The sequence below is a fragment of the Anoplolepis gracilipes genome, chromosome 5, assembly GCF_047496725.1.
Source record: "Anoplolepis gracilipes chromosome 5, ASM4749672v1, whole genome shotgun sequence".
NCBI classification, from domain to species: domain Eukaryota; kingdom Metazoa; phylum Arthropoda; class Insecta; order Hymenoptera; family Formicidae; genus Anoplolepis; species Anoplolepis gracilipes.
Genome location: NC_132974.1, coordinates 11,898,287 through 11,925,462, shown reverse-complemented (window position 1 = coordinate 11,925,462; position 27,176 = coordinate 11,898,287). Strand labels below are relative to the sequence as shown.

Below are 27,176 nucleotides of genomic sequence, written 5' to 3'. Positions count from 1 at the left end.
AGCGGCCCAATAGACAAGTCTTCTCCACCGGATTTAAAAATGAAAAAATTGCATTCATACGCTTTTATTTATTCTTAAAGAAGAATATAGTTATCACCGCAAGATCGATGATGAAAAATAATAAAGAGATATGAAATTAATAATTAAATTAATTATATTAAAATTAATAATAGATAACCAAGGAAATTTGTAATTTTGCAAAAACATATAAATTTTCATAGTTGCCTAATAATTAAAATTATATTGAAAAACGAGAGCAAATATATAATATTCCAGACCTATCTGTATATTATTTGATTCATTTTAAAATATTGTTACAAGAAATTAAATAAAAAACTGATCATTATTATTGTGTAAAGGTTATCAAAACAGTTTTGAGCCAAAGGGAAATTGTAATTAAATGTTGTGATATATACTCTTTGTAACAGAACATACTTTCTTACGCTAATACCTATCAAATATAATATCAAATATAGATTTTCAAGTGCAATGTGAAAGCGCTAACATGTATATATACAGAGAGACAGAGAAAAGAGAGAATGAAAAAGCTAATACCTATCAAATATATAGCATGTATAATGAATGTCATTCGCAGATTTCATCTCCAAATGCAGTGTGTAAAAGCGTGAACATCCATATGTGCATAGAGCGAGAGAAAGAGAAAATGAGAAAGAAAACTAATACTTACATATCAAATATAATATAGTCTAATTATTGTCATTCGCAGATTTTATCTCGAAATGCAGTGTAAAAGCGTTAACATCCGTATGTACAGAGAGAGAAAGAGAGAGAGAGAGAGAGAGAAAGAGAGGATCGTTACAACATTATTTCTCATCCGTCAACTACACTCGCGATACGTTTCACTTGGGCTGTATTGTTTGATGATTACGGATGAAGCTTTATATCCAATCAATCACGCTTGACGGGTACATTGGGCAGCTGACTCGAGTGGGTTAATGCGTTCATCGATTATAGATGCGCGTTTCAATGATGAATCCGCGTCAGAATCGATTGCCGTGGCTGCAGCAACGTTAACATACATTTAATCCGCGACAGCGAATGTGATATTTCACAATGACTTCCGGCTCTTTTTCAAGCCGGAAGCCCGCCGCGTCCCCGATTTTTCACAAGCACCGCAGCCTGCCGATATATCGATCGCAATTACGGCGGACGCCGCGCACTTTACACACAACGCGTCGAACAGTCCATTATCGCGACGATTAATTCCGATGAAATATCGAGGCCGGTAATTTTGATCAATCGCGACGCGAGAATGTTGTCGCAAAAAGTAAATGCGATCGCGCGCATTCACCAGGCTATTTACGGACAAATATTTATATAAGGTGCGGCATTTTTTTTTTTATTTAAAAGTAAATAATTTTCATAAATCCCGCATTTATGGCAGCGCATTTTTTATCATGCAAATGCGATGATGCAAGTTTGAAGAATCTGACTCCCTTTTATTTTCCTCAAGAGAACTAACATTCTTTTTTTGTTATCTTTCACCCAATGGAAAACGCGAACGCTAAAGTTTCTCTATCTATTCCGTCGCGTCCCGCTGAATTTAATTTACCCCTAAACACAGTCGACGGTAGCAAGTAGAAATGGTTCGAACGAACTTTCTTCTCCTCGACCCACTTAACGATTTTACGTCCGGCCGCTGACGGGCCAATAGAATCGGCCTCAAAACGGGACGATTTTGGCGCCCGGGATTAGTTTCGTTTTTTTCGCGTTAAACTAAAATATCAATTTCTGATATATAACCGACATTTCAGAAAGATTGATCCTTCTCTTTAAACAAAACAGAACTTCCAACAGATTTTCCTTTTACATATCGTCAATTTATACATGTATACGTTCTGTCTTTATAATAATATCTGTGCACTTTACATTTTATCGTCTCTCTATATTTCTTTTCCTCTTTATATTATCCATTTTTATATCATCATATATGCAGGATATATTTTATTATTGGATTTATTATATTACTTTAGAGAATATATAAATCCAACTAGAATATAAATCTAGGAGAAGAGAGAGGAAGAATAATATTGAATATCGAATATTTTTTCCATTATATTAATTACCAAACGCGTTTATCATTTACACTTTATCCCTCAAACTGATCGTTTGCGCGCAGAATAAAATGCTTTGCTTAATTATCGAAGGAATGAGAGGTATTAAATGCATGTGAGAGTGAACGCAACACAAATTTATTTATGAAATTATACGCGTGAAATAACGATGATAAAATGAAATGATTTATTTTTTATGTGATTTTGAAAAATATTATAATGCAGTGATAATGCGTTTATTTCCACGCATATATTTGATAACTAGCATCTAAACTTTACGAAATAATAAAAAATAAATTATTATTATAAGATACTATATATGCTTATTTAATATAGTAAAGAAAATTTTCTATTTTATACGAAATACCAGTGATAACAGTAACTATTTTATATATTTTTAACAGAGAATTAATAAAGAAAAATATTGACATGCAAATTTAATCGAGTCTCGCGGGCTATCTTTATTTCATTCCGCAAGGATCTTATGAAAAAAAAGAAAAAACTCAATAATTAAAGTGTAATCGATTTAAAAAAAAAATCTATCAAGCTAAAAATAAGATATCTATCTATCAATTTAAGAATCTAAGAATATAAATACATATTATTTAATTAATTATTGTATTTAAAAATTCAAATATTTATTGTTTTAAAAAGTCAAAAATTCTGAAAGTTAAAAAATTAAATGTCTCTAAAATCTATGGACAAAGACGAAAAAATCTTGAAATCCAAAAAATCTAAAATTTAAAACCTAAATGATGTTCTAGAAATCGTAAAATACAAGTCTACGAATTTAAAAAATTCAAGTATATTTTATTTGAATTCTTAGTTTCAAAAATTTGAGAATTCCAACATAAAATTTTCAATTAGACGGCTCCAGAGATACAAGAATCCGAGAATCCAGCGTGACTAAAAACTAACGTGTCGGAAAGTCGAGAAAATTCGGGAAACTAAGTTTGCTGCATCTTTCGGCGAAAATGCGGGAGACATACAGGAAACGGAAATTCGACGTTGCACATTTGAGGTACATTCTTTGTCTTACCCGGCTGCAGCGAAATTGCGTCCGTCTGGGATTGCGAGTCACGGGGCACTGAGCTTGCAAGACACATCCAGGCCAACAGACCGTGCTTGCAAGCCTCGCGAGTCGCAAACTCGACTTTACGTCTATCGTCTCTCCCTTCCACCACCACCCGCCGCAACCCTTCACCTTACTCATAGTATTTTCCTTCCCGAACTCTTGCATTATCTCTTCAACTATAGGATTTTTTATTATACCATAGCTACATAGACCTTTACATGTTAAGATCACGTTAGAAATGTAAAGATTTAAAGGTTTTTCAAATATTATACTGTTTAGAACAGCTGATTAAACTGTCAAATTTCAAACTTTTCTCTTACGTTCGAAATTGGTGTAACTCTCGAGCTTGGAACTTTTAAAAAATTCTATAATACTCGGATCGTCGAATTTCGCGAACATACATTCAAAGGATTCGAAAGCATTGACCGCCACTTATCACAATCAAATCGCAATAAGCCTGTCTCTTCGATGCGCTCGCAACGCGCGATCAATTATTGAGGAATTGAATTTATGCCAGCGCAGTTTTTACAGCTTTTTTTCAAACTAATCCTCGTTTTCTAGCGTCGCGTTTAACGATTGCCAAAAATACACGAAGTCGAACTATCCATTTATTCGCGTCACGAATGGTACGCAGTGTGTCTCAGCGGATTTTTGTCGATTGGCAATTATCGCCAAGCGATTTGTTCCCGCGAGTGCGCGAGCTATTTCGGTACACGGGATGTGTGAAAGCGATTAAAGCGGAATAAATAGTAAATCCACACGCCGAAGGCGAACACGCGAAACGACTTTTGCAATCCCGCAGCGATTTTCGATGCAGTATCAATTTGTCATTATTATGCTTGCGGGGAGAGATTTTGCTACAGGAAAATTCTCGCCGACAATTCGTATCGTAACGCGAATTAACCTTACGAATTCGCGATGGCGATTAGACACGATGCCAGTGATCGTCGACACGAAAGGAACTTAAAACTATCGATGATAAGGGATCAAAAGCGCTCTTTGATTGACGGGCCTTGACCGAAAGCGTCAATATTGTTGCCGACATATAGAGTGATGAAGAAGTTACACGATTCGCAGAATAACTTTCATATTTTTTTTTATATTTGTAATATTTTTATTTTTGCTGTATCAAGTACAATATCAAATATTCCATTGTCACATGGTTATCACAATTCAACATAACAATATATTTTAATTTTACCAACTTTTTATGGAAGAGATAACGCATTATATCTTTATGATTTTTTTTATAAAAAATATTCTACCGCATATAAAAAAGAATTATTAATAGTTTGACTATTCGACTGTGTCCATATATATGTATATATGTTTTTTTTTTTTTATTTTTGACAACGCAGGGCTGATAAAAAACGAGATAACTAAATCATATTTAGTTTGACATCCGACGAGAGATTTTTGATATTAATAACAATTTTGTATTGTTTACACACATATTTCTGTAAATATCGCTGCAGATCGTACCACGTATACGTTTGAGTTTCGTGACTTTTCGATTATCCTGTATCTACATTTCACGTACATACGTGTGTATTCACGCGGTGTTTGCGAGCAAAAGGTATCACGAGAGAGGGTGTTGATTTTCCCACAGTTATCAAGACGCGGACAAGTTATCGGCGTTCCGAAGGCTATCTGTTCAACTTGCAGCATGATTAAATTTTCCAAGACGTGATATGAGAGAGAACAATGACAATATATCGTGCTTGGCGTACCTAATATTAATCTAGAGGATCGGTAACAAATTTATATTGTTTATATGTTAACTTTTTCATTAACAATTATTATATTAGCACACATTTATATTTAAAACTTTATATCATTCTTCACTAACTATCAACGTATGAAAATATATACAAATTGTATTTTTAAACTATAAAAAAACTAAACAAATTTATTTCTCATATATTATATTCGTTTGACCAAAATATTAATATCAGATTTAAATAATTATGTAATACATAAAGAATTGGTTCTTTTAAATATCTTTCGTCGAAGATAGTCTTATTAAAGCAGTTTATATATTTATTGAAACTTTTAGAAAAGTGCAGATATTTTAATTAACAAGTTACAATTTTGCGTTAATACTTGCTGATTCAAAAAATATAAAAAAGTTGATTCAGACAGAATTAATATATTCGAGGAAAATCTGAAAGCACCATAAAAACTAACAATATTGAAAATTAAAGAAAGCAGATTTCATTGAAGATGCGGTGAAGGTGAAGCGCAACGAACTTTTGGTGGTAAAACAAAAGGCACGTGTAACATACTTTACAAATATCTTTTTGAGTATATTTTTAATACAAAATATCGAAATACTTTGAGGATATTTTAAGTGGCGATCGGATTCCCCCTTTTGATGGTATCGAAAAGAAACTTACCATTTTTGCCGATATTCTTATCGCGTTAGCCTTGATATTAGAATCGAGAATTATTACAATTTCTGATAATAATGAAAAAATATAGTAATATTTCAATATTGTATATATTTAATTTTTAATGATTGTATTAAAATAGAGGGATATATTATTCTATTTTCTACATCTAACGATAATGTTAGAATAATGCAGAGTAGGATCTGTAGGATGCGTTTCACTTTTTGACATAAAACGTAAACGTAAACGAGGAAATTTATCTTTGAAGTCATGGATTTATGTTACAAACTTTGTATGCGTGTTTATATATTTCACGGATAATTGAAAAAGTTTTTGTCGGATAATGCACTTACCTCACAGTCACGCGATAAATCCTTTCACGGCCATTCTCCTGCTCGATTTTTGAAAAAATTCCTTCGCACAATCGTGGAATGAGTCCTGGATCCTCCTGAAAGAACAAAAATCTAATTACTAAAAAAATTAATCTCAGATTTAAATATCCTTTATTTTATCATAATTTTAATCCTTATACGAATATATTACACAAGAAAATATTATATAAAATAATAAAAAAACCTATAATAAAAAGTAAAAAAAGATAACTTTATCGCTTGAAAGAAGATTTACTTGTTGTTAGAATATCAATTCTAGATTAAATAAATTATCTGATTGCGAATAAAATTATGTCTAATATATTTTTTATATAAACATTTCTACAAAATACAAAACAATTGAATAAAAAAATTTAAAAAAATCAGCATAAAGAAAAAATTTAGTTTTTTGGACAAAGTAAAAAATCAATTGATAAAATCTATTTGGACCAGAAACAACAAGCAACGCCTTAATGAAAATTGTATTATCTTTTTCCAAATTTGATGCATTATTAATTATTAATACACTTGTGAAAAAGAAAATAGAGAAGAAAGAGTTCTTTTATAATTGAAATCTTATGTAAAAACAGTATCAATATTTACAATTGAAAATTTTCAAAAAAACAGAGCATTGATTTTTTCCCTACATCTTCCTTTCTCCTCTTCCCTCTTTTATCCGCTAATTAGAATTAGTGATACAATATGATAATTTTGGGAATAGAGTATGAGAGAGAAGCGGAAGAGAAGAGGAGGAAAAGGACAACCAATAATCAGGTTGCTGTTTAAATTTTAAATATGCATCGACCAGTTTATGCAAAATGCAAAATATATATGTACATAGTTTCACGAGGCTGTTGTACGAGAATGCTAGAGTTGATGGAAGCCAAATATTTCCCGGAAAATTCATCTCACCGATTTTCGTTTGCCGATTACAATAATAACGAGAGAGATTTTGAGTGAATTAATACGGCAATTGTGTATTGTATATATGAGCTAATGGAGCGAACTTGAGTGCATCCAACATATGAAAAATGATTGATGTCCAAGTTCTTTTACGTTGTACTATTTAATGCGATAAGAAATATTGAAATTTTTTAAAAAGAATTGATATTTCTATTTTTTTTTAATTGAAATCAAGAAGAACGTAAGATATTTAAAATAAAAATTTTATATGCCAAATCAATTCTATTTGTTTAAAAATTTAATTACTAATAAAAAATATTACATAAAACGTAATTATTAAGAAAAAAATAAAAAAATTATATAAAAAATTTGTAATTAATTAAATAAAATAATAAACTTAATATTGGAGTTTAAGTAAAAATTATATAAGCAATAAGAATATAAATTTCTTTTAACGTGTTGATTTAATTCTTGCAATAAAATGTATGCAGCTTCAAACTTGATTATAAATTGAAAAAATAAAAAAAATTATATTTCTTATAAAAAAAAAACCATTGAAATATTCTCCTGTGTTAAAATATCAAATTTACTATAATAGATAAACTACATAAAAATTTGAACATATACGTAGAGAATCATTAATTTAATAAAAAAAACTAAAATTCATGACATGTTTTAAACTTTTATCGATATAACTTGTGGCTCTGTTGATTCTTTTTTTCGATAAAACAAAATTTAACCAAAATCAGACACGTTAATAATAAAGTTTATTATTATATACTTATAATGAACTGATAGTACTTAATCATTAATTTTTTTAACATATAATAATGTCAAATGTATTGCTGTTAAAACCGCCTTGATGCATATTTGCAAATTGTAATACGCATATGTGAGAAATTGCGAATCGAAAGCAACAAAAGATTTTTTTAAGAATATGGAAAGATTAATTCTCCTAGCGAATCTGAACGTAAAAAGACTGATAAAGATTGATAACACTTTTCGACGAAATTAATTAACGCATTGGTAACGCGTCGGATTCGCGAGTGAAAACTTTTTTAGATCGTAGCGTGTATACATTTTGCATGAATATTTTCGCGAATATTGCGAATACGTCAACGGGTACAACGCTGATGACAACAGAACGCCACCCTGCCAAAATCAAAGCAAATAGATTGTTCCGCATTGTGCGTGAAAAATAAAAAAAAGTAGAATAACGTCCCGCAATGTATTAATAAAACGCGGGGTAAATCAAAATAATTCGGCTCGTGCGTGTACGCTTTGCTTTTGAAAATACAATAATACTGTGTATCAAACGAAACGGGACAGTAGTTTGACTATGCATGGGAGAAGTCTATTATGTCCCGTAAAAATGAAAATAAAGTGCCAATCAGATTTATTACGAGATAAATCGAAACAATTTGCACATTGTACGTTGACCCGTAAACACATCATCACCGGTTTATTCAGATGGTAAAAGAGTTCCGCAAAGCTGTCGCGCGCGAAAATAACGTTGATAAAATAGATACAAAATGTGAAACGCGTTTTAACGGACAACGAGAGCGTGCTCGAAATTGCAAATGCAATTTTTCACGCATAGAATGTTTCTCTAGATTTTATCAGATAAAACTTTAATAAAACATTCTCAGAGGTATTTCTTTGAAATTGATCAATCGCATTTTTTATAACGTAAACAAACATTTTCGGTACGATAAGTAAGGCGACCAAGAAATTTTTCCTTTTCTAATAATAAAAGTGAAATATACTTTATTTTATTGGATAAATAACGAATAAAAATTGAATTATTTATTTAGAGGCGACATCAAAACAAAGATTAATATTATTAGTATGTCGATAAAATATGCAAATAATACTTCATAATAACTCGTAATATACTTATAATTTATCATTTGATGCATATATATATACATGCGATGTGTCATATTATAAAGTCAAAATAAGCTAAACGCTCAATTATTCATACGGCCGATTATCGAGAATCCACATCAAGTAAATTTATAATTAAACACGGTTAAAATTTAAAATTAATAAAAGTGTGTAAAATTATATTAACGCATTGTATACAAGCTCCAATTGCATTTTATACTGTGTCTATAAATAAAAACTAAAATGTGAAAATTAAATATCGCGATAAATCATTGATGAAATTCCAACCATAATCCGCGTCCGAATATGTCAGCTAAAAATTATAATAAAAGAGCTGTAATTGTACCTTTGTGCCCATCATGGTGTAGGTTTTACCGGACGCACTCTGTCCGTAAGCTACCAAGCAATAATTGTAGCCAGAGAACATGACGTCTAGGATGGACTGGCCGAGTGTCTTGTAGATCGTCGCTTGGGTGGCATAATTCTTCGCTTCTGGATTCGACGAATCGAAACAGTAATCGAAAGCATATCTCCTGGTTCTCTCGCGACTGTCTCCAGCCTTGCTCGATGATACCTTCAAATTCGTCAAGGAAATCTCATTCGGCTCCGCGCGGATCACCACTTCGGACCCCGTCAAATTTAATTCCCTGCGTAAAAAAAAATATATAGAAGTTTGAAATATTAATTCAAGAAACATAAGAGTTTAAAAATTTGTCACAAAAAATCCAAAGCGCGTTTAAAAATCAAATGAGAGGATCTAATAATGTATCGAGTCTGAAAATTTCACTAATCTATAATAATAAAGTCTAAAAAAATATTGACATTGTTTTTAATTAAATAGTTGAAATCACATTAAAAAATTTATCGAGACACAAAGATCTTGTAAATCAGTCTTGATCGCGACCTGCCGATCAAACACGAGGAATAACTGCTATGCCAGTGTCGTCGAAAATATTTGCGAGAGGGTCAACGAACACGTTGGAACATTGCAAACAGCTTTGCTAACATTTTCGAAGCTACCATCGTTTTTCCGCCTTCCTCGCCTCGTATATATCGTGTTACGCTCCCGTCGTCGTTCTTTTTTATTTCATGCTTTTTTTTTTTGCCAAGCACATTTTTTCATGCTTCGTGGATCGGAATCGATTCATCGAAAAGCGGTGGCGCGGTGGCGGCGATGGTGCATCCACTGTATACGTCGCGTTCACACGGGGGTATGCATCCCCCGTATTATTTTATAGAGGGCTTTGCCCGATTTCCTCAAAGCATTTTGCGAGACCGATCACTTTAAACAGAGTTATTCCCTTTAATAAAACTTTAATATATTAATTATAATGTTTTTTATTAAAAAGAAAATTATTATATCATCATACAGGGAAAGTCGCTGAATCTAATCAGCTGTCATTTTTAAATGCACATAGAGGGAGCAGAAAAATAAAATATCTTCTAATAGAAAACTTTTGCAAATTTATTTACATATAGACTAAATAAGACAATTGAAGTTATTATTTAATAACGCTTATAAAAATGTCACAAAACTTTTATTGTTTTAGATTGTTCAAAAATATATATCATAATTGTCGACATTTTGCATTTTTTATAAACGTTTAATAATAAAACTGTCAAATATTCTCTATTAAAAGATATTTTACTGTTCTTTATGCGCAGTTAAAAATGACAGCTGGTTAGTTTCAACAACTTCGTGCATTAAAATATTTCAGAATGTATAAGATTCTATGCATAAAAAAATATAAAATTAATATCAAACAATTCTAAGAATGAAATGAATCTGAGAGTTAAAGGAAAAAATAAAAATCCAAGACAATATGAAGAAAGATTGAAAAATAGATGATAAATTCAAAGGTTCAGCATTCCAGGTGTCTTTTGGTTTACAAAGACATGCAACAAGTTTTCCTCGAGGGAAACCTCGAAGTTTCACTTCACGAATTACTGGTCGAGTCGCGTTTTTGGGTCAGCCGGTGTCGTGCGACGCTACAGTTTGCGTGTCGCGACAGATAGAATGTCGCGATTATGTATCCTCATGTGGCGTATATCTGCGAGGGCAGAGAAGAGCTTTAACCCCGGCTCTTGCGTGATTCTTTTAACCCTGTTGTAGATTCGCAGTCGTCCTAATCGAAACGTCCCTATAGGATTTCGTGTCGTGCCTCGCGTTTTATCCGTGAAAAAAATTGGCGTTCTTTCTAATATGTTACATTGGATAAAAGAAACATTCCAGACGTGCAAAAAACGCTGATTTTGTTAGGTAAAAAAATTTATGCAATTGTGTGTATACTCTATTCTTTTTATCATCACTTTGTGCCATACAATAAATAAAATTACATACATAGATAAAAATGTAAAATAATTATAAAATATTTTTGTGCAATTGGTAACAAAATAACTCTACCATTGTAAATTTAATCAACTCCCGTTCAATACTCTTTTAAGATGTATGTATACGCAATAAATTTATCTTACGGGAGCTATGATTATACTATGATGCGGTGTGCGGTGATTCATCTCCGCTCTGTTTATTTGTCCTCGTGCTTTAATCGCTTGAGCTTGCTAAAAACGGATTGCTTCTCCAACGGAGTCGTTAACTCCGTCTAACAATAAGTGAACATTTTATTCTTACTAAGCTTCAATTAAGATAATCTTTCTTTCTTCCTCTTTTCTCACTAATTCATAAATCTTTAATATTTTTTAATTGAAAACTTCCATTATATTCTTACATTTGTAAGTATCTGCGTGTTTCAAATTTGCAGTCTTGTATTCTTAAAAGATCCTTGACGATTACATTTTTAGAATTTTTGAATTATAAGAGTTCAACTATCAAAGGATTATAAATCAATTTTTTAGAATTTTTCTCAAGAAATGCAAATATATACAACAAATTATAGAGTTTACGTTTTATATATGTATATAGATTTAACAACATTCTTTTATTCAAATAGATAAATCACTGTTTTATTATATACTCGATGGAATTATGACTACATATATAGAATACTTTTAAAGCCTGACCATCCCCTAAATACGTGCCATATTGGTCGACGTATATATAATAAAAGAGACGTGCATATCCTCGATTCTCTCGACTCAACAGCACGAAAATAACAATGCCAACGCGTTAAGACGATATACGCGTACCTGTCAGACGGAGGCGACTATAAACAGAACAGATGCACCAGCTGTCAACGTAAAAAGGTCGCCCTACGGCCCGTCGCAAAGCCATGGTCCCTATGCGGCCCAACCCCACGCTAAGTCAATGGGAGTATTTTCGTCGTAGACCCCACTCTCAGAATCATTAAGCGACAGTCGACAGCAATGATGCGTCATCTCGTCCACAAAGAAAATTGAGGCTGAAGTTTGATCCAAGGGGGAGGTAAGCGTAATTTGTGTGCAAGGTATATAAGAAATAATTGTTTTCGTATTTGAAAAGATTCATAGCAAATTATATATCTCATTATTTTTTGTCGTAAGGAAGAATTTTTAATTTTTAAAGAGAACTTTTATAATTATATATTATAATTAAAAAATCTAAAAATTTTCTCAAAATTTAATCAAAGGATTTAGGTAGTTGAACATTCAAGAGGGAAAAAAGCTAAGTTGACGAATTTAAAGATTTAGTAGAATTTTCTAAATAATTTTATATTATATAATATTGTCGAAAAATCTCTAAAATTAAAAATTGGAAATTTATTAAATCGAATTAAGCACAGCGTATAGTATGAACAAGCTACTACATATTTCAACAAATAAAACTCGAGCAAAATTTGAATACTCTTTGCATAATAGACTTCGGCGCGCGAACTCATTAATTTCCTGCTGTAAACGAATTTCGTGAGACCCCATTCTGTATCTTTAAATATCTACGACTTGTGAATTTAAATACTCGGTTACACCCGATTCACATAATTATATAATTTATAAAAAGAGAGAAAGAAACAAATCTAAAAGTATGATACTTTCCGAAATATACTAAAATTAGTGTGTATTTATTTTTCTCATTAACGTTGTCTCGAAAGACAATTTAATTAACTTGCTAGAAATACGGCAACAAGATACGTTACTAAAATATTCGAAAATTAACCAAACAGTCGAGGACAGATCGGATCCGCAATGAAGTACCTACTCCTAAATTATTCGCCTAATGTAGCGCGACCGGACGTACCGGCGCAATTAATCACGCTTTAATTATGATTTGTAACGAATAAACGCGCAATAACTCGCGACGGAAAGAGCCTTCCCAGAAGGTCCTCAAGTTCTCGACGCCCGGTCGCTTTCGTCTGCGCTTCCGGTGATTCCGCTCCGGTCGTCTTTACCGCCTGCGGACGAACGCGCTCGGTCGTCTTTTTGCTGCCACCCCAGTAGTCTAAGTATAGAAACGAGTTCGTAAGTGTCTTGCAACGAGCGGCCACGTACAAGTGCGTAAACTCAAAATTCGAAGGTGTAAAAATGTCGGGACGAGAAAAGATGCAGGGAACAAATTTAGAAGTTTCGCACACGCAAGGACTTACAAATTCAAAAAAACTAAAATAATTCAAGCACCGAGAAAATCAATTCATTTTTAAGATTTAATAAAGATAGGAAATTGTATAAAATTAACAAATTATATACGCGTCTAAGCTTTATAATTTAAGGGGAGTTCTTTTTACAATTTCTTTGTAATTCTTTAGACATGTATAAGTTGAGTAAAAGAAACAAACGAGGCGAATTTCGCAAAACAAAGCCTTAAATCTTGACTACTGCTGAAACTTGTTGAAAAAAAGTTTTATCACTCATTATGTTTTAACAATTCTATGCTATGATATAATTTATTGTAATGATTCACACTAGCAAATTAATTAAAAATATTCATTTTAAAATATTCTATATCTACGCTACGGCACAAATATAGCAAAGTATTGCGAAGAAAGCTACACACCTTGACCTACATTATTATATCTCAAAATTCGTACGAAAGCAAAAACGAAGAAAATGCAATCAGATGACTTAGTATACCAAGTTAAATAAAGTTATATAAATAAATTTATTTTTAAATATAAATAAGATGCGTTTGTGTGCTGAAAGGATGATATAATTATTATTAATAAATACTATTAAAATATTAATTTTTACTTTGTTGAAATTATAATAATTTACTTATAAGATATTTTCTTCTAAAGTATGATGATATAGTTTTTCTTAAAAATAATGCGATTTTTTAAGAGATCCAACTTTAATAACTTTTTCAAACCATTTGTAGCCTCATTAGCGACACGCACAGCAAAAAATATATCTCGACTAAAAACACATCGATATTATACTTCGTAACTTTCTCTTAATATTTTTATCCACATTTTCAAACAAGCATATTATGCAAACTTAATATTCTATTCAAAATCATGTAACTATTCTGAATTATTAATGATCTCATTAATTTACTTCTTACAGAACATAATAAATGTCAAACTACAGTTTATATGAAAATAATAAAATTGTACTATATGTATATTCATATGATACCATATTTTAAACAATATATAGAAGCAACATATATTATTTACATTTATTCTTTTCAGAGACATTTATTGTCTCTAGATCCTAAAGATTTTTGTTTTCTGAATAATTGCAGTTTTCGAACTTATCATTCAACAATGAATTCAGATATTCAAAAAAGAAAAAAATATTTCATTGAAGATTGTACTCACCTAGCGGATATCGGTCTCACGCGCACGGCCACCTTGATGTTCGCCATATTGCCATCCCACAGACAACAACGAGTGGCATCATCCAGCTGCCTGCATCTTGCTGATGATCTTCATCAATGAGGCGATCGCATCAAGATCCTCGTCGACGATCGTTGATCGGAAATTGACAATACGGTGCGCGGGAACAATCACCCGAAGCGACTCACATCTTTCTAGGTGGACTCGTTGCCGCCACAGATTTGGCCACAGTGCGAGACGTGAGAGATCGAAACGAATTGGTGCACCGACTGCACGTGTTACACTGCCACGATGAAAATACCCTCGAGTCGCTCCCGAGACCATCTCGCTTCGTGGTTTACCCCACCAGAAGTTAGTGAGTGAGTCTTGCGACCGAACTCATCGTGCCATTTCGTCCGGACGTTACCCGACTTATTGCCCCCCTCTGATGACACCAGGCCAAGAAAAAGAGAACACCCCGAATCGTCGGTAAATTATGTGTACAAGATGTTTCATAGGAGGTCGGCCGATGGCGGTATCACGATTAGGGTTTTGAATTAAGTACTTATTACACCGAGCTTGTTGTTTGTTAAAAAGACGAAGGATTTGTGAGCCCGACAATTGAGAGATTTAAACGCTTGCTAGAGCTCAAGTATGTCAGGATTGAGAATCTATGTACTTGAGAGCTTAAGATTTCGTGAGTCTAAAAATAAAGGATTTTAAAGAACTCTTCCACTAAAATACTAAGGTTTCCGAATATGGCTAAAAATATAAAACTCTACGAAGTGTAAAAAAAATAAAAGACAGGATCCAAGAACGTGAGAATCTAAGGATTTAGAGATTTAAAAATTGAAAACTTCAAAACATTCCAAACCTAACAAAGGTCATATCTACTTATTATATAGATAAACATTCCGGCCGGAAAATAAAACACGTCTCGAAGATGGATCCCAAGAGCGCGCACACTCTCAATTTCACCACTATGTCGCAAAATACAAACCGCGACTTACGGATCACCCTGTAATTTAACCGAACAAGCTCTTGGTAGACAGACAGGGACAAATCGCCGCTGGTTGCGGTATCGTCGATTACGTTACCTTATTGTACGACGATGGCATGTCTCGGTGTTTAACGGAGTTACTGGGTTACCGTGTTGCACGAGGGTGGCGATCGCCCGCGCATGTGACTTAACGCGGGTCTTATCGGCGGAGAATTAATCAGAGGTCGATTTGTATGCTGTATCTACGCGTTTGCTCTATACGAAGAAAGGAAAGGGTCTCTCGTATTTAATAGAGAACGCGCATGTACAACCGGTGAAAAAGGTCCTTTCAAGATTCGAAGGGATTTCTCAACTACCATTCCCCTCTTATCTGCGTATTCCATTTCACCGCGTATCTCGTAACTCGTGGTCTTCATCCCGGGGTCCCCTTGAGACGCTTCATCCGTCTTTTATGCGATCTTAAAAGTGCTCCACGACTTTGAGGCAAGACCCCCTTTGATCCCCCTGTACATGATATTTTCGGACTAACGGATTGACTAGCATATTCTCTGTGAAGTAGAGTCCGCGCTGTGTCCGCTTCAATGCTACTGCTGATCCTTACTCTTCGTTCGTAGCCATCATGTAGATGTAGAAGAAGAACTTGCTCAACACATGTCAACAACGCAAATATTCATTGCAATTATTCGATGAATATTTCAATTGTGTTTTAAATTTTTTAAGTATTCTTTTTTTCTTTTTCTTCTCTCTTATTTTGAAAAAATAATACTGTAAAATAAACAAACAAAAAATATAATTTGTTTCAAATATAATAAGAATCTAGTTTTTTTACCGTGTCGATTATATACAAAATAAAAAAAAAATGATTAAGCGTTAATTGCAGAAACCAATATCATTAATTATATATTTAAAAAAATGCTTAATAAATATATATAATATTTTTTATAAAATCTATATATCAGAAAATATTATATTAATCTTATTATTGCTTGTATGAAATAATGATATAATTAAATCTGAGACAATTCTAAACTTATATACAAATAAAGGATCGTTTAGACATAATTAATGTCCAATCATTTGAGAGTAATTTTCAGGGGATACGCTGTAGAATTAAGCGTTAATTGCAGAGACCAATATCATTAAGTACATATTTAAAAAATGCTTAGTAAATATATATAATATTTTTTATAAAATCTATATATTATCAGAAAATATTAATCTTATTATTGCTCGTATGAAATAATGATATAATTAAATCTGAGACAATTCTAAAGTTATATACAAATGAAGAAAATTAATTAGATATTTTAAAAAATGCTTAGTAAATATATATAATATTTTTTTGTAAAATCCATATATTATCAGAAAATATTAATCTTATTATTGCTCGTATGAAATAATGATATAATTAAATCTGAGACAATTCTAAAATTATATGCAAATGAAGGATCGTTTGGACATAATTAATGGCCAATCATTTGAGAGTAATTTTCAGGGGACACGCTGTAGAATTTCGCGGCGGTGATTCCTGGACGGTACCTTTGATCACATCATCACGATCTGCAAGCTTCTGCCGCCAATCCAGTAAGCCGACTCGCCCGCAGGGTCGCTCTGGTTCGTTACAAGCGTTGGCCGTAAATTAATTACAGGCGATTGTGAGATCGGCGGACTGTGCACTAATGAAGATACATGCGTCGGTGATCGGTCGATGCAATTATCGTGCATCGAGCCTTTCAACGCATATTTAAACCCTTGCGTTCGATACATTTGTATCGGTATATTATTCAGTTCGAAAAGAGGATTATAGTAAATCTACGTCGAGTATAGCAACTTTCATCCAAGTATATGGGAATATCTGGATTAATAATAGGATGAATGAATTTTTTGCGAAACGAAATGACAATTACGCCGTTATATAAATTTAAGTACAATATGACGTTTATTTTTTGTAAACGAATTGTCATCGCCAATTTGGAAAAGCAACACAACTTACGTTTACTTTCTTCAAAACATGATCTCATTCAGTCAGATTTCTCTTTTTGCGAGCTAGAAAAACACTTTACAGACAAGGCTCACATGATTAAAAACTATAAATAAACGATAAACAAAAACTTGCACGCAAAAATACACAGCACAGCAAGAGACAATTTTAATATTACTTTAACGGTTTAACTTCCACTTCTGGTATGAATTTATTCATAATTTTCTATTCGAGATTTTTATATCGATAGAAAGAATATGGAGAATTCGATATAATATCGAGAAAAGATAATCACTTTCAGCGCATGCGCAATCCGTTGTATGTACGCTGGTTAATGTTAGGATATACATAACCTGTTGGAAATTGTTTTCACACCGAGGAGTTGTTTTGGTTGCTGGCGAAATATTTTTTGACAGCCGACATTCCCGCGAGACATGAACTGTCATTACAAAGACACGCGGTAATCGCGAAAATGGCTGCGCCTCATCTAGGCGTGAGCGACATCGTTCACTTGAACGTTGGTGGCACCAGGTAAATTAAATATTATTATCCCGAGGGATTATTATTCTTTTTAGCTCTATTTTTGTCATCAATTTTCGAATGCGTCAAGTTCGTTTAATCTTATAAACTACTTTTAGGCTGGCAAATCTCAGAATATAAATAATGATTGCGTTTCCTCTGGACTGTATTTTTTATTTTTATTTAAACTCTCTTTATTCTTACGTTTTTGTAATAGATTCTGTTGTTTTAATTTTTTTTACTAAACTTTTATAAATATTTTGTCAAAATGAATCTTGACTTGAATCATTGTTGATCTATTAGCAATAAATAATTTCTATTTTCAGATTTTCCACATCTCGCCAAACATTAACATGGATTCAGGATTCGTTCTTTACAGCTTTGTTAAGTAACAGGATTGACAGTCACAAGGATGAGACTGGGGCACTTTTTATAGATAGAGATCCAAAGTTATTTTCCATTATACTAAATTACCTTCGTACCAAGGATATTGATCTGAAAAATGTAGATATTCGAACTTTAAGACACGAGGCTGAATACTATGGCATCACTCCTCTAGTTAAACGCTTAATGCTCTGTGAAGACTTGACCCAGTCATCCTGTGGCGATGTATTGTTTTACGGCTACTTACCACCTCCATGTAAATACTAACTATAATATTCTAAGGCTATATTATACATAACAAATTATATATATTTTTTTTTACTTTACAGGCATACCACTTCAAGAACCTGTTGCAGTAACATCAAATGTCAGTGATGTATCTGTTCATGTTAGACTCGGTGGAACTACTAGTACAAGCTCTAGAGTTGATGGACCATCTACCTCGCAGCCTACAACAACCACTAATTCTATTAATCAAAATGCTACTGGTACAGTTAACATTTTTATTAATCTAAATCTATTTGAAATTATTTAACAAAAAGCTTTCATACAAATTATTTAATTTATGTAAAAATGTGGACAATATATAATTAAAGAAACAAAACTAATTGAAGATGTTTTTGATACAGGCCCACAGAATCACAAAGGAACATTAGGAACACATATGAGAAATTCTTCTTTAGATTACCGATTGCCACAGCGTGGTCTGCCACATTCTCGCACACCATCTCTAGATCTGAGACACGTTAGAAATAATTCGGCCGACCTGAATAAATTATATAAAAACGATATCGGTCTCGTATTCGGATTACAACAAGGTAAATTTCGATAAATTGTTATATCATAAAAAAAATATATTGATGATTTTTCCAAAAAGATGGAAATGCTTATTTTTCCTTTAACATAAATAAAATTATTAATGTGTAGTTTCATCCTGGGTGGACCCTTTGAGAGTACAGATCATAAAAGCACATCACAACTGGATAGTTATCGCTTACGCACACTTCATCACGTGCTATCGGCTAAAGGATTCATCCGGATGGCAACACGTGTTTACCAGCCCGCATATCGAGTGCATAATAGAACGCGTGGCGATAAACGCGAAGATGGGAAGTGGCGCGGACGGCAAGATGGTCGCTATTTCCTATGGCAGTCAAGTACGACTCTGGGGTGTATCCGAAGAAGGAATCAAGATCAACGTAGGCACATTCAATCTGAATGTGCGCGTAGAATATTTATTCTTCATTGGCAGCCAATTAGTCGCGTTGTCACCAACCGGGAAAATCGGCGTGTGGCACGCGATGACTCATCACTGGCAGATACAAGATGTAGTGCCCATCTTGTCATTTGACACAGCCGGATCCTTTCTTTTATTAGGTTGCAATAACGGGTCCATTTATTATATTGGTAAGCAAAAATTAAAATTATACATTTCTAGATGAAAAGAGATCTATGCATATTTTTATTAGAGACACAAAAATCTAAAAATTCTTTTAATGCATCAGGCATTTGAAAAAATTTGATTATCTGCATCTGAAAGAATATTTAATAGATCTAAAACATTTTATAGAATAAAAATAAATTTTTGGATTTAAATTTGAAGTTTTTATTCTTGATTTAAAAAACTTATATACTGTAATAATTTTGATTGCAGATATGCAAAAATTTCCTTTGCGAATGAAAGATAACGACCTGCTTGTAACCGAGTTATATCGAGATCCAAGTTACGATCCCATCACTGCGATATCTGTGTATTTGACGCCGAAAACAAGTAAGTCTCCTTCGTGCCAATTTTCTTCTTAATATAAAAATGTCAACAAATAATAAGATGCAGAAGAGGTAAAATCTTCTAAATTAAAGCCAGTTAATATCATTTGTTAAAAAGCGATTTTCCAACGAGTGATATACTTTATTAAAAAATGTTTATTAAGGCAGCTTAGTTCAGAATGTAATAACAAACGTCATTATAATATGCCATCGATGATGAAAATTATTTTGATGATGCTAAGATAAAACAAAAATTTTTTAATATATATTAATAAATATACAATTGTTATTGTATACTACTGGTACATATTTTATTCAGTAATTTATTAATGAATAAGATATACAAAGAAAATATATTCATTAATTTATGAATATTATAATTATGAGATTTGATATTGATCATTAAAAATATTAATAAAAGTTTATTATTACATTCTTTGCTTCATTTTGTACAACTGGATAAATAGCACAAGGCAAGTATGGGTCGATGTAAGCAGATGTTCTGCTTTCTCATGTCCGAAGCGTCATTCGCTTCCACTTTATGTTAACTGCATCAAATGTAAATCGTGCGATTAAATAGGGACAAATATACCCTCTTCCTCTCAGATAGCATTAAGTTTTATAATATATCGGTACACTGGCGCATAGTCGTATATTTTACAACATATTGATAGCATAAAAATAAATACTTATATATATTTGCAAGCGTGTTTATATCACAAGGGACATATCTGTTTTAATAGAAAATGAATCTAAAGTTATATCTATGAAGTCTTTCTTTTCGTAATCGAAAAAATAAATTTTAAACAGGACACGAAATAATATTAGAGATTGCACAATTTGCATACAACCCTGCTATCCTTATGCGTCCAGTTGTACTAACGCAACGTACTTTTGATTTCTTTCTTCATATATTACTTTATGCAGTGGATTTTATCAAAGCTGCTTGCTTGCTCTTTCTATTCATAGTAATATGTTCCATGCCAGCATCTGAGAGGGGAAAGGGAGGTAATAGAAAATATGTATCTTTGTTTGTATACTTTTTTCGTTAATAATTTTATAGGTAATTTCTAGTTATATTTTTTTTCAATCATGCATAGAAAAATCAATGCAAATTTTAGTTTTGAAATGTGAATATCTATACATGTGTAAATGTAGTTGCTTAATTATAAAATATAATCACGTATAATTATTGTTAAACTTTTTTTTTCTTTTATAAATTGCTTCTGCTTATTATGTAATGCACAGCATGCAATATTGTATGTGTGAGCTTTATTTATCAAAAACATTTATATATTAATTATTTTATATTAATAACATATTATAGCACTTGTTAAATATTATTTCATTATATTTTGAATATGTATTTTTAATTATTGTAGTTTTACACAAAAATATAAAAACACATATGCATGCCCATATATACATACACATATATATGTATATATAATTAATCCTCTGATGCACTATTTTTAATTATCGATTAATGCAATATAATATTTTTTTTTTAATCTCAGTAATAACAGTTGATATTATTCAATATGTGTATGATTAGATAGTTATAAATAAAAAATATGTTTTTAATTTTGACCTTATCTATTTTAAATTTTATAATTTGAATCTATTTATATCGAAATCTGTTATTCGCTCTTTAAGCTTTGCGATACCTTTTGTTTATTATTATTGGAGCCTTTTGTCACACTTAGATAGTTATTTGAAATGCATCAGATGGTTAATGCAAACATGAAAAGCATATTTCGTCTAAAAGTATATCATTTCCAATGCAGGTCTCTGTGGAAATTGGATAGAAATCGCTTATGGAACGAAATCCGGAAGTGTTCGAGTAATCGTTCAACATCCCGAAACAGTAGGCCATGGTCCACAGCTGTTTCAAACTTTCACAGTACACCAGAGTAGTGTAACTAAGGTATGTACAATGTAATTTATTTCAGCAAGATTTTTGTGTTAAGAATATAAATTAAATTATAATGTTGCATACACATTAATTCCAATCATGCTGTAGGTAACGCTTTCGGAAAAATACTTGGTGTCAGTTTGTTCGGAATATAATCACGTTAGAAGTTGGGCGGTGACCAGATTTCGCGGAATGATTTCGACGCAACCGGGATCAACGCCTGAGGCAAGCTTTAAAATTGTTTCCTTGGAAGCAATCGACCCATGCGTTAGCTACAACGCCGGCAACGATTTTGGTAATTGCAACATCATTCTTTCTTTGATTTGGAAATATTTTTAAATGATATCCTTCTTTTTTTTTAATTCCTTTATATACATATATTTCTGACATTATAATATTTTTTATTAGAATACTGATTTATACTCTTGCAAATTATATTATAATATCCGAATAATGTACACAGGGCCGTTTGGCGAACAAGATGACGAGCAAGTGTTCGTGCAAAAGGTTGTACCCGAAACCGACCAATTATTTGTTCGATTAGCATCGAATGGAAAGAGAGTTTGCGTGATACAGTCGGTGGATGGTAGCATTATAAGCTCATTTTATGTACACGAGTGTGAAGGCTCTAGTCGTATGGGCTCAAGGCCCAGACGTTTCATATTCACTGGTCATTCTAATGGCACTATACAAATGTGGGATCTCACAACGGCATTGGATCCGTCTTTCAATGCCACGCAAAGTATGTTACTCTCTCTTTCTTTCTCGTCGTGATGATATAACGAAATTGCCATGATTCACATATCTAAAATTCTACGGAAAACAGAAAATTAACAAAAATAACGTCTAATAATGTGTTTTAAAATGTAAACGATCTTGTATTCATTAAATAATTTATATATCATATAATATTCATTATTTTACTATTGATAAATAATGGCCGATGTGTATAATTTAATGATAAATATTAGTAATACTTTATTATTCATTTTTGAGAACTCAATTATATATACTGATATATGTTTTAATTGATTTAATTAAAATTAATCATTTCATCACTTTGATTTTTATAATATCCATATTTTTTTAGATACATCTGGAGGACCTACGCCAGAGGAGCTTTGGAAATTATTGGATCAATGCGACCTAAGTAATAGTCATTGCTCGACACCTTGTATTAGTCCGTCACCTTCATTGCTCGCAGCCGGACCCAGAATTAAGTCGAGCAATGTGTTGTTTCTCAATCAATCGCAAAATCCGGATGCACCACCTGGATCAAGCCAAACGTAAGTATGCGCTTGACCAATATCTCAGAAAAAAGATACATGCTACTCCAGAATCTGCATTTATTTATTTATTTACTTTGATGAACCATTATACAAAAAAAAAAAAAAACAACTAAGAGTCTATAGTTCCTAAGTTAACGTCTTTGGATTTATGTAATGAGGCAACATTACTCTATCAAAGTTCGTTATTTATCTATTTAAATAGTACAATTTAAAAGTAATATAAAGAAGTACTGCATTATAAATTCTACAACTATGTAATTATAATTAACATAATTATAAATTACAGTTGTTAATGTTGAAATTATTATTTTAACATTTATCATTTTACATAAATTTAGAACGATATCAAAGTTGTTTTTAAGAGAGTTATATCTCAAGCTAATAAATATTTGTTTATTGTTATTAACATTATCAAAATTTTTCAAGAAATTTTACTATTTAAAAAATATTTGCAAACATTTCTTTTTCTAAAAATATTTATCTTGATTATATTATTATATGTTATTATTATTATATACAAAATTATTATCAGTTCAATGATATTCATTTTTCAATGTAAACTTTTATATTCTGTTTTATGTAAATCTGTTTCTAATGCGATAAGAGTCTTGTCTAGAAAAAGGCATAAATATTCGATAAGTTTATAGACTGATAAATAATACAAGTTAAACGTTTTGTTTAGAATTATATATTCTGTATGAATGTTATAAAGTGAATGTGAAGATGGTGGTACACAAAATTACATCATTTCCTTCTCTCGCAACGTTAAAACAAGATTAATAAATACTGTCAAATTTTGATGGACACTTATACGTAGTTATTGTAAGTCAGAATGACACCATTGTTATATATATTTCTTAGCGAACTCTTTATACTCTCTTGACTGTAAAAGTTAACATTATTTCAACATTGTATCGCTATCAACATGATCTTTGAACATTATTTAAAAAATTGATTTTTCATGATAACAAATGGTATACATTACGTATGCAATTAAAAGACATTCAAGAACTGAATAGCTCTCATTATATATGTATATACAAGTACTTGTGTACTTTTGTTATAGTTTTACTGCATATATAATGTATACGTGTTTATCATATATGTACATATATATATTGTAATATTGTTGCGCAACTGTTACTTCTGTGATTTAAATAAATCATTATGTATATGTGTATGATGGCATCGCTTATCGTCGCAATATCTGAATATCACTTCCATTGTACATATCTATAGACACTGTACATACAGATTGTTACAAAAGTAGACGATTAGAAAGATCATTTTACAAATTTTTTAAATATATTACATTGATTACTATAATAATATGTTACAGATTTTTTGTTTACACACAAATCCTTTTTGAAAAAATTGATAAATTATGATCTATAGAGACATGATCATAAAATAATTTATTGCAACATTTAAATAAATACGACAATTCGTAAATAAAAATATAAGAGATAGATTCTATTTTCGCACTTTGGTTTACGAATAAGTTTACTTATCTTAATAGATTGTAACAACATTTCACGTTGTCACCGTTGTAAAAATCTAATTAAATCTCAGGCACTACGGTGATACATTTTGTAACAATCCTGAACTGCATAGCTAAATTATAGATACATCTTTATATCAATAGTAATATAGTTGAAATTAGTTATTATGTCATTATTTTAATACTCGCGAGATTTTTCAACAGATAAGTAGTGTGCATACTCTGTTAGACACAAATACAAAATATCACACAGCAATGTAAATCTTGCTTCAAAACATTTGATCCTAGTATTTGTTGGAGAGATCAGACACGTCTCATATAAAATGTTTAGTCCAGAATAAATTATTATTAAACAATGACGGGTGCGTCATCGGCGTCAACAAGAAACACCAAGCAATTAAACCAATCACAAACAGACAGAACAGTCCAGCTCTTTTCAGTGGATCCTTATATGCTACTACTTCAGAAAGATCAGGAAACCCCATGTGGTTACAAAAAGAATGCGCGGCGAATGGTGCTACGAAGTGTCCTGAGAAAAATACAAAAAAGGAAGATAAATACAAAATCTGAATGATTTTCGCCAGAAAAAAAGAAATCAATCTCACCTGTCTTCGCAAAGAGAAAAGCCGCGTACGCTCCAAATAAAGTCGTATATGCAGACTGAAAACCTGAATTTAATACTCATTTATCTTCATTCATCGAGAAACATTATGGACTTAAAAGTATCTTTGTAAAATCTGTGATAAACTCACAGGATACAAACAGCGCATGTTTGATTCCTACTCCCATCTTTATCCTCTCCACTACATGATGGAAATGAGCCACTCCAAAGAATAGAGGACACACAAATATGGCAGTAGACGGTGTAAAACATTGTAAAAGCAATGGCAACATACAGGCTCTGAAGGTCCATTCTTCAGACAGTGGAGCGATCACTTGGTTTCTCCACCAGATCAACGTTCGTATGCTTCCCAACCAGTACATGGGCTCTAAAAGTAAAATTTTTTTTATTTATTACTTTTTTTTTTTAGTTATCAGGACCTTAATTGTAAATTTGCAGAATACTAACCAGTGTACAATCGCCACAGCCCATTAAATCCTTGTAAACTTAAGGGACCTAGGAACAGGATCATTGTTAGGAGTAATGGTATCACAGTCGCCTGTATTAAACCTGACCATCGTAGACCCAGCAATTCCCAGATAGTTACCTATCAAATATAAGCGAAAAAAATAATTTCTATAGATTAAATCAGAATTATTCAAATTTGAAATACCTTTTGAAATATTTGTTCATTTAATCCAAAGTATAAAGGTGCTGGTGAAATGAGGGTCATGATAAATACGCTAAAAAATCGTTTCTTTATCGTTGATGGATGTTCCCTGAAACACAAACAATCAAACATAAAATTAATCATCAGAATTTAGTATCAACATCGGTATAATTAATTTTCATGTTAAAATTCATTATAGTATAATAAAAAAGAATTGATTGCATGTTAACTTTAATCAATCAAATGCAATTATAAATATTTTATAATTATTACAAAATAATCGAGATTACATCACATTTATTGCATTGAAAAATTTGTGCAAAAAAAAAGTTGATATTTATTAAATTCAAACATGTCCAGTCAAATTTCCATATTATATGTTTAAATGTTGCGCCAAAATACGTCGATATCGTACTCGAATCACAAACAGTCTAGTCAGCGCCATGACTTTAGAGTTCGACGACTGCGTTCCGTGAAATGTCACCAGAATCGTCATGTCACTAGAAAGCTTGATGCGCCGTCGTCGCTTGTCCAAAAAATCATCCCATGAGCGGCGCCGCCGCTGACAGGGAGCGCCACCACGTGCGAAACTGCGTGCGTCAGTCACGGATATTCTTTCGGTCGGTGCGAAACGGTTCGCGTCCGCGAACGGTTTACCGAACAGGCAGTGAGTCGACCATCCGGACGGAAGCCTCCGCTCGGGCCTCCGTCGTGTAAACGAGAAAGAGAGAGAGAGAGAGACTGATAGAGAGAGGAGCCAGGAGTTTGGATGGGCATTTAAAAGTAAAACGGGAGAAAAGGGAAACAGGCCCGTCCGGTTGACGTCGCGTGTCGCGTGTAGCGTCACACGAGTGATCGACGCGCTACTGCCGTTTGTTATTTCCGTCACACGTCATATCGCGAGACGTTGTTACGCACACGTAACGTACCTGTTGTGCGGCGAACTCCAGACATACAGGCTCGCCACGTACAGGACCGAGAGCCCGAGGCACGAGAGGATCGCGGAGACGCAATTGTGCGAGTTATCGGTACTTGGTTTCGCGGCCTCCATAACTCCATAACTCCGATGTCGGTCGCCTGTGTCGCGCTCCACTGCGGAAGGGGAGCTCGGTAAAAGCGCCCCGTGGCGTCGGTGGCTCTGACGGAAGGGAACGACGGGGA

General features: G+C 32.5%; 3 protein-coding genes across 7 annotated transcripts in view; 1 reads left to right on the top strand and 2 right to left on the bottom strand.

Annotated features, from left to right (window-relative positions):
* LOC140665964 (uncharacterized) overlaps nt 1-16,068 on the bottom strand; it is a 38,176-nt gene extending 22,108 nt beyond the window's left edge. Inside the window, exons 1-4 of one of the 2 annotated variants that reach the window (XM_072892605.1) lie at nt 15,486-16,068; nt 14,392-15,406; nt 9,048-9,348; nt 5,894-5,988 (exon numbers count right to left, since the gene is read on the bottom strand). In XM_072892605.1, coding sequence (XP_072748706.1) covers nt 5,894-5,988; nt 9,048-9,348; nt 14,392-14,438 — 443 coding nt within the window. In that variant the 5' untranslated portion in view covers nt 14,439-15,406; nt 15,486-16,068. Of the gene's footprint in view, nt 1-5,893; nt 5,989-9,047; nt 9,349-14,391 lie in introns of both variants that reach the window. The other variant, XM_072892604.1, reaches the window with a different exon arrangement.
* A 1,618-nt stretch (nt 16,069-17,686) lies between these two features.
* LOC140666369 (BTB/POZ domain-containing protein KCTD3) lies at nt 17,687-24,572 on the top strand. 4 transcript variants are annotated; one of them, XM_072893493.1, is made up of 11 exons: nt 17,687-17,900; nt 18,215-18,528; nt 18,602-18,760; nt 18,902-19,090; nt 19,200-19,679; nt 19,927-20,043; nt 21,009-21,047; nt 21,827-21,966; nt 22,063-22,249; nt 22,418-22,696; nt 23,045-24,572. In XM_072893493.1, the coding sequence occupies exons 1-11, from the start codon at nt 17,842-17,844 to the stop codon at nt 23,242-23,244; spliced, it is 2,163 nt and encodes a 720-aa protein (XP_072749594.1). In that variant the 5' UTR covers nt 17,687-17,841; the 3' UTR covers nt 23,245-24,572. The 4 variants fall into 4 exon arrangements, with proteins under 4 accessions (XP_072749594.1, XP_072749593.1, XP_072749595.1 ...); XM_072893492.1 differs by having other exon boundaries at nt 20,967-21,047; XM_072893494.1 differs by having other exon boundaries at nt 17,688-17,900; nt 21,027-21,047.
* Nucleotides 23,916-27,174, bottom strand: Sras (Ras converting CAAX endopeptidase Sras). The gene is made up of 6 exons (XM_072893496.1): nt 26,945-27,174; nt 26,019-26,124; nt 25,814-25,952; nt 25,497-25,733; nt 25,350-25,412; nt 23,916-25,273 (listed from the first exon to the last, which is right to left on the bottom strand). The coding sequence occupies exons 1-6, from the start codon at nt 27,064-27,066 to the stop codon at nt 25,059-25,061; spliced, it is 882 nt and encodes a 293-aa protein (XP_072749597.1). The 5' UTR covers nt 27,067-27,174; the 3' UTR covers nt 23,916-25,058.
* Nucleotides 27,175-27,176: the final 2 nt, after the last annotated feature.

Excerpts from the sequence above, each read along its gene's own strand:
- LOC140666369 (XM_072893492.1), top strand. The coding sequence starts at position 17,842 with ATGGCTGCGCCTCATCTAGGCGTGAGCGACATCGTTCACTTGAACGTT. Across the intron at positions 18,529-18,601 it reads CGGCTACTTACCACCTCCAT|GCATACCACTTCAAGAACCT; the intron begins GTAAATACTAAC and ends TTTACTTTACAG. Across the intron at positions 21,048-21,826 it reads ATCTGAGAGGGGAAAGGGAG|GTCTCTGTGGAAATTGGATA; the intron begins GTAATAGAAAAT and ends TTTCCAATGCAG.
- Sras (XM_072893496.1), bottom strand. The coding sequence starts at position 27,066 with ATGGAGGCCGCGAAACCAAGTACCGATAACTCGCACAATTGCGTCTCC. Across the intron at positions 25,953-26,018 it reads ATGAACAAATATTTCAAAAG|GTAACTATCTGGGAATTGCT; the intron begins GTATTTCAAATT and ends TATATTTGATAG. Across the intron at positions 25,274-25,349 it reads TTTTCTCTTTGCGAAGACAG|GACACTTCGTAGCACCATTC; the intron begins GTGAGATTGATT and ends TATTTTTCTCAG.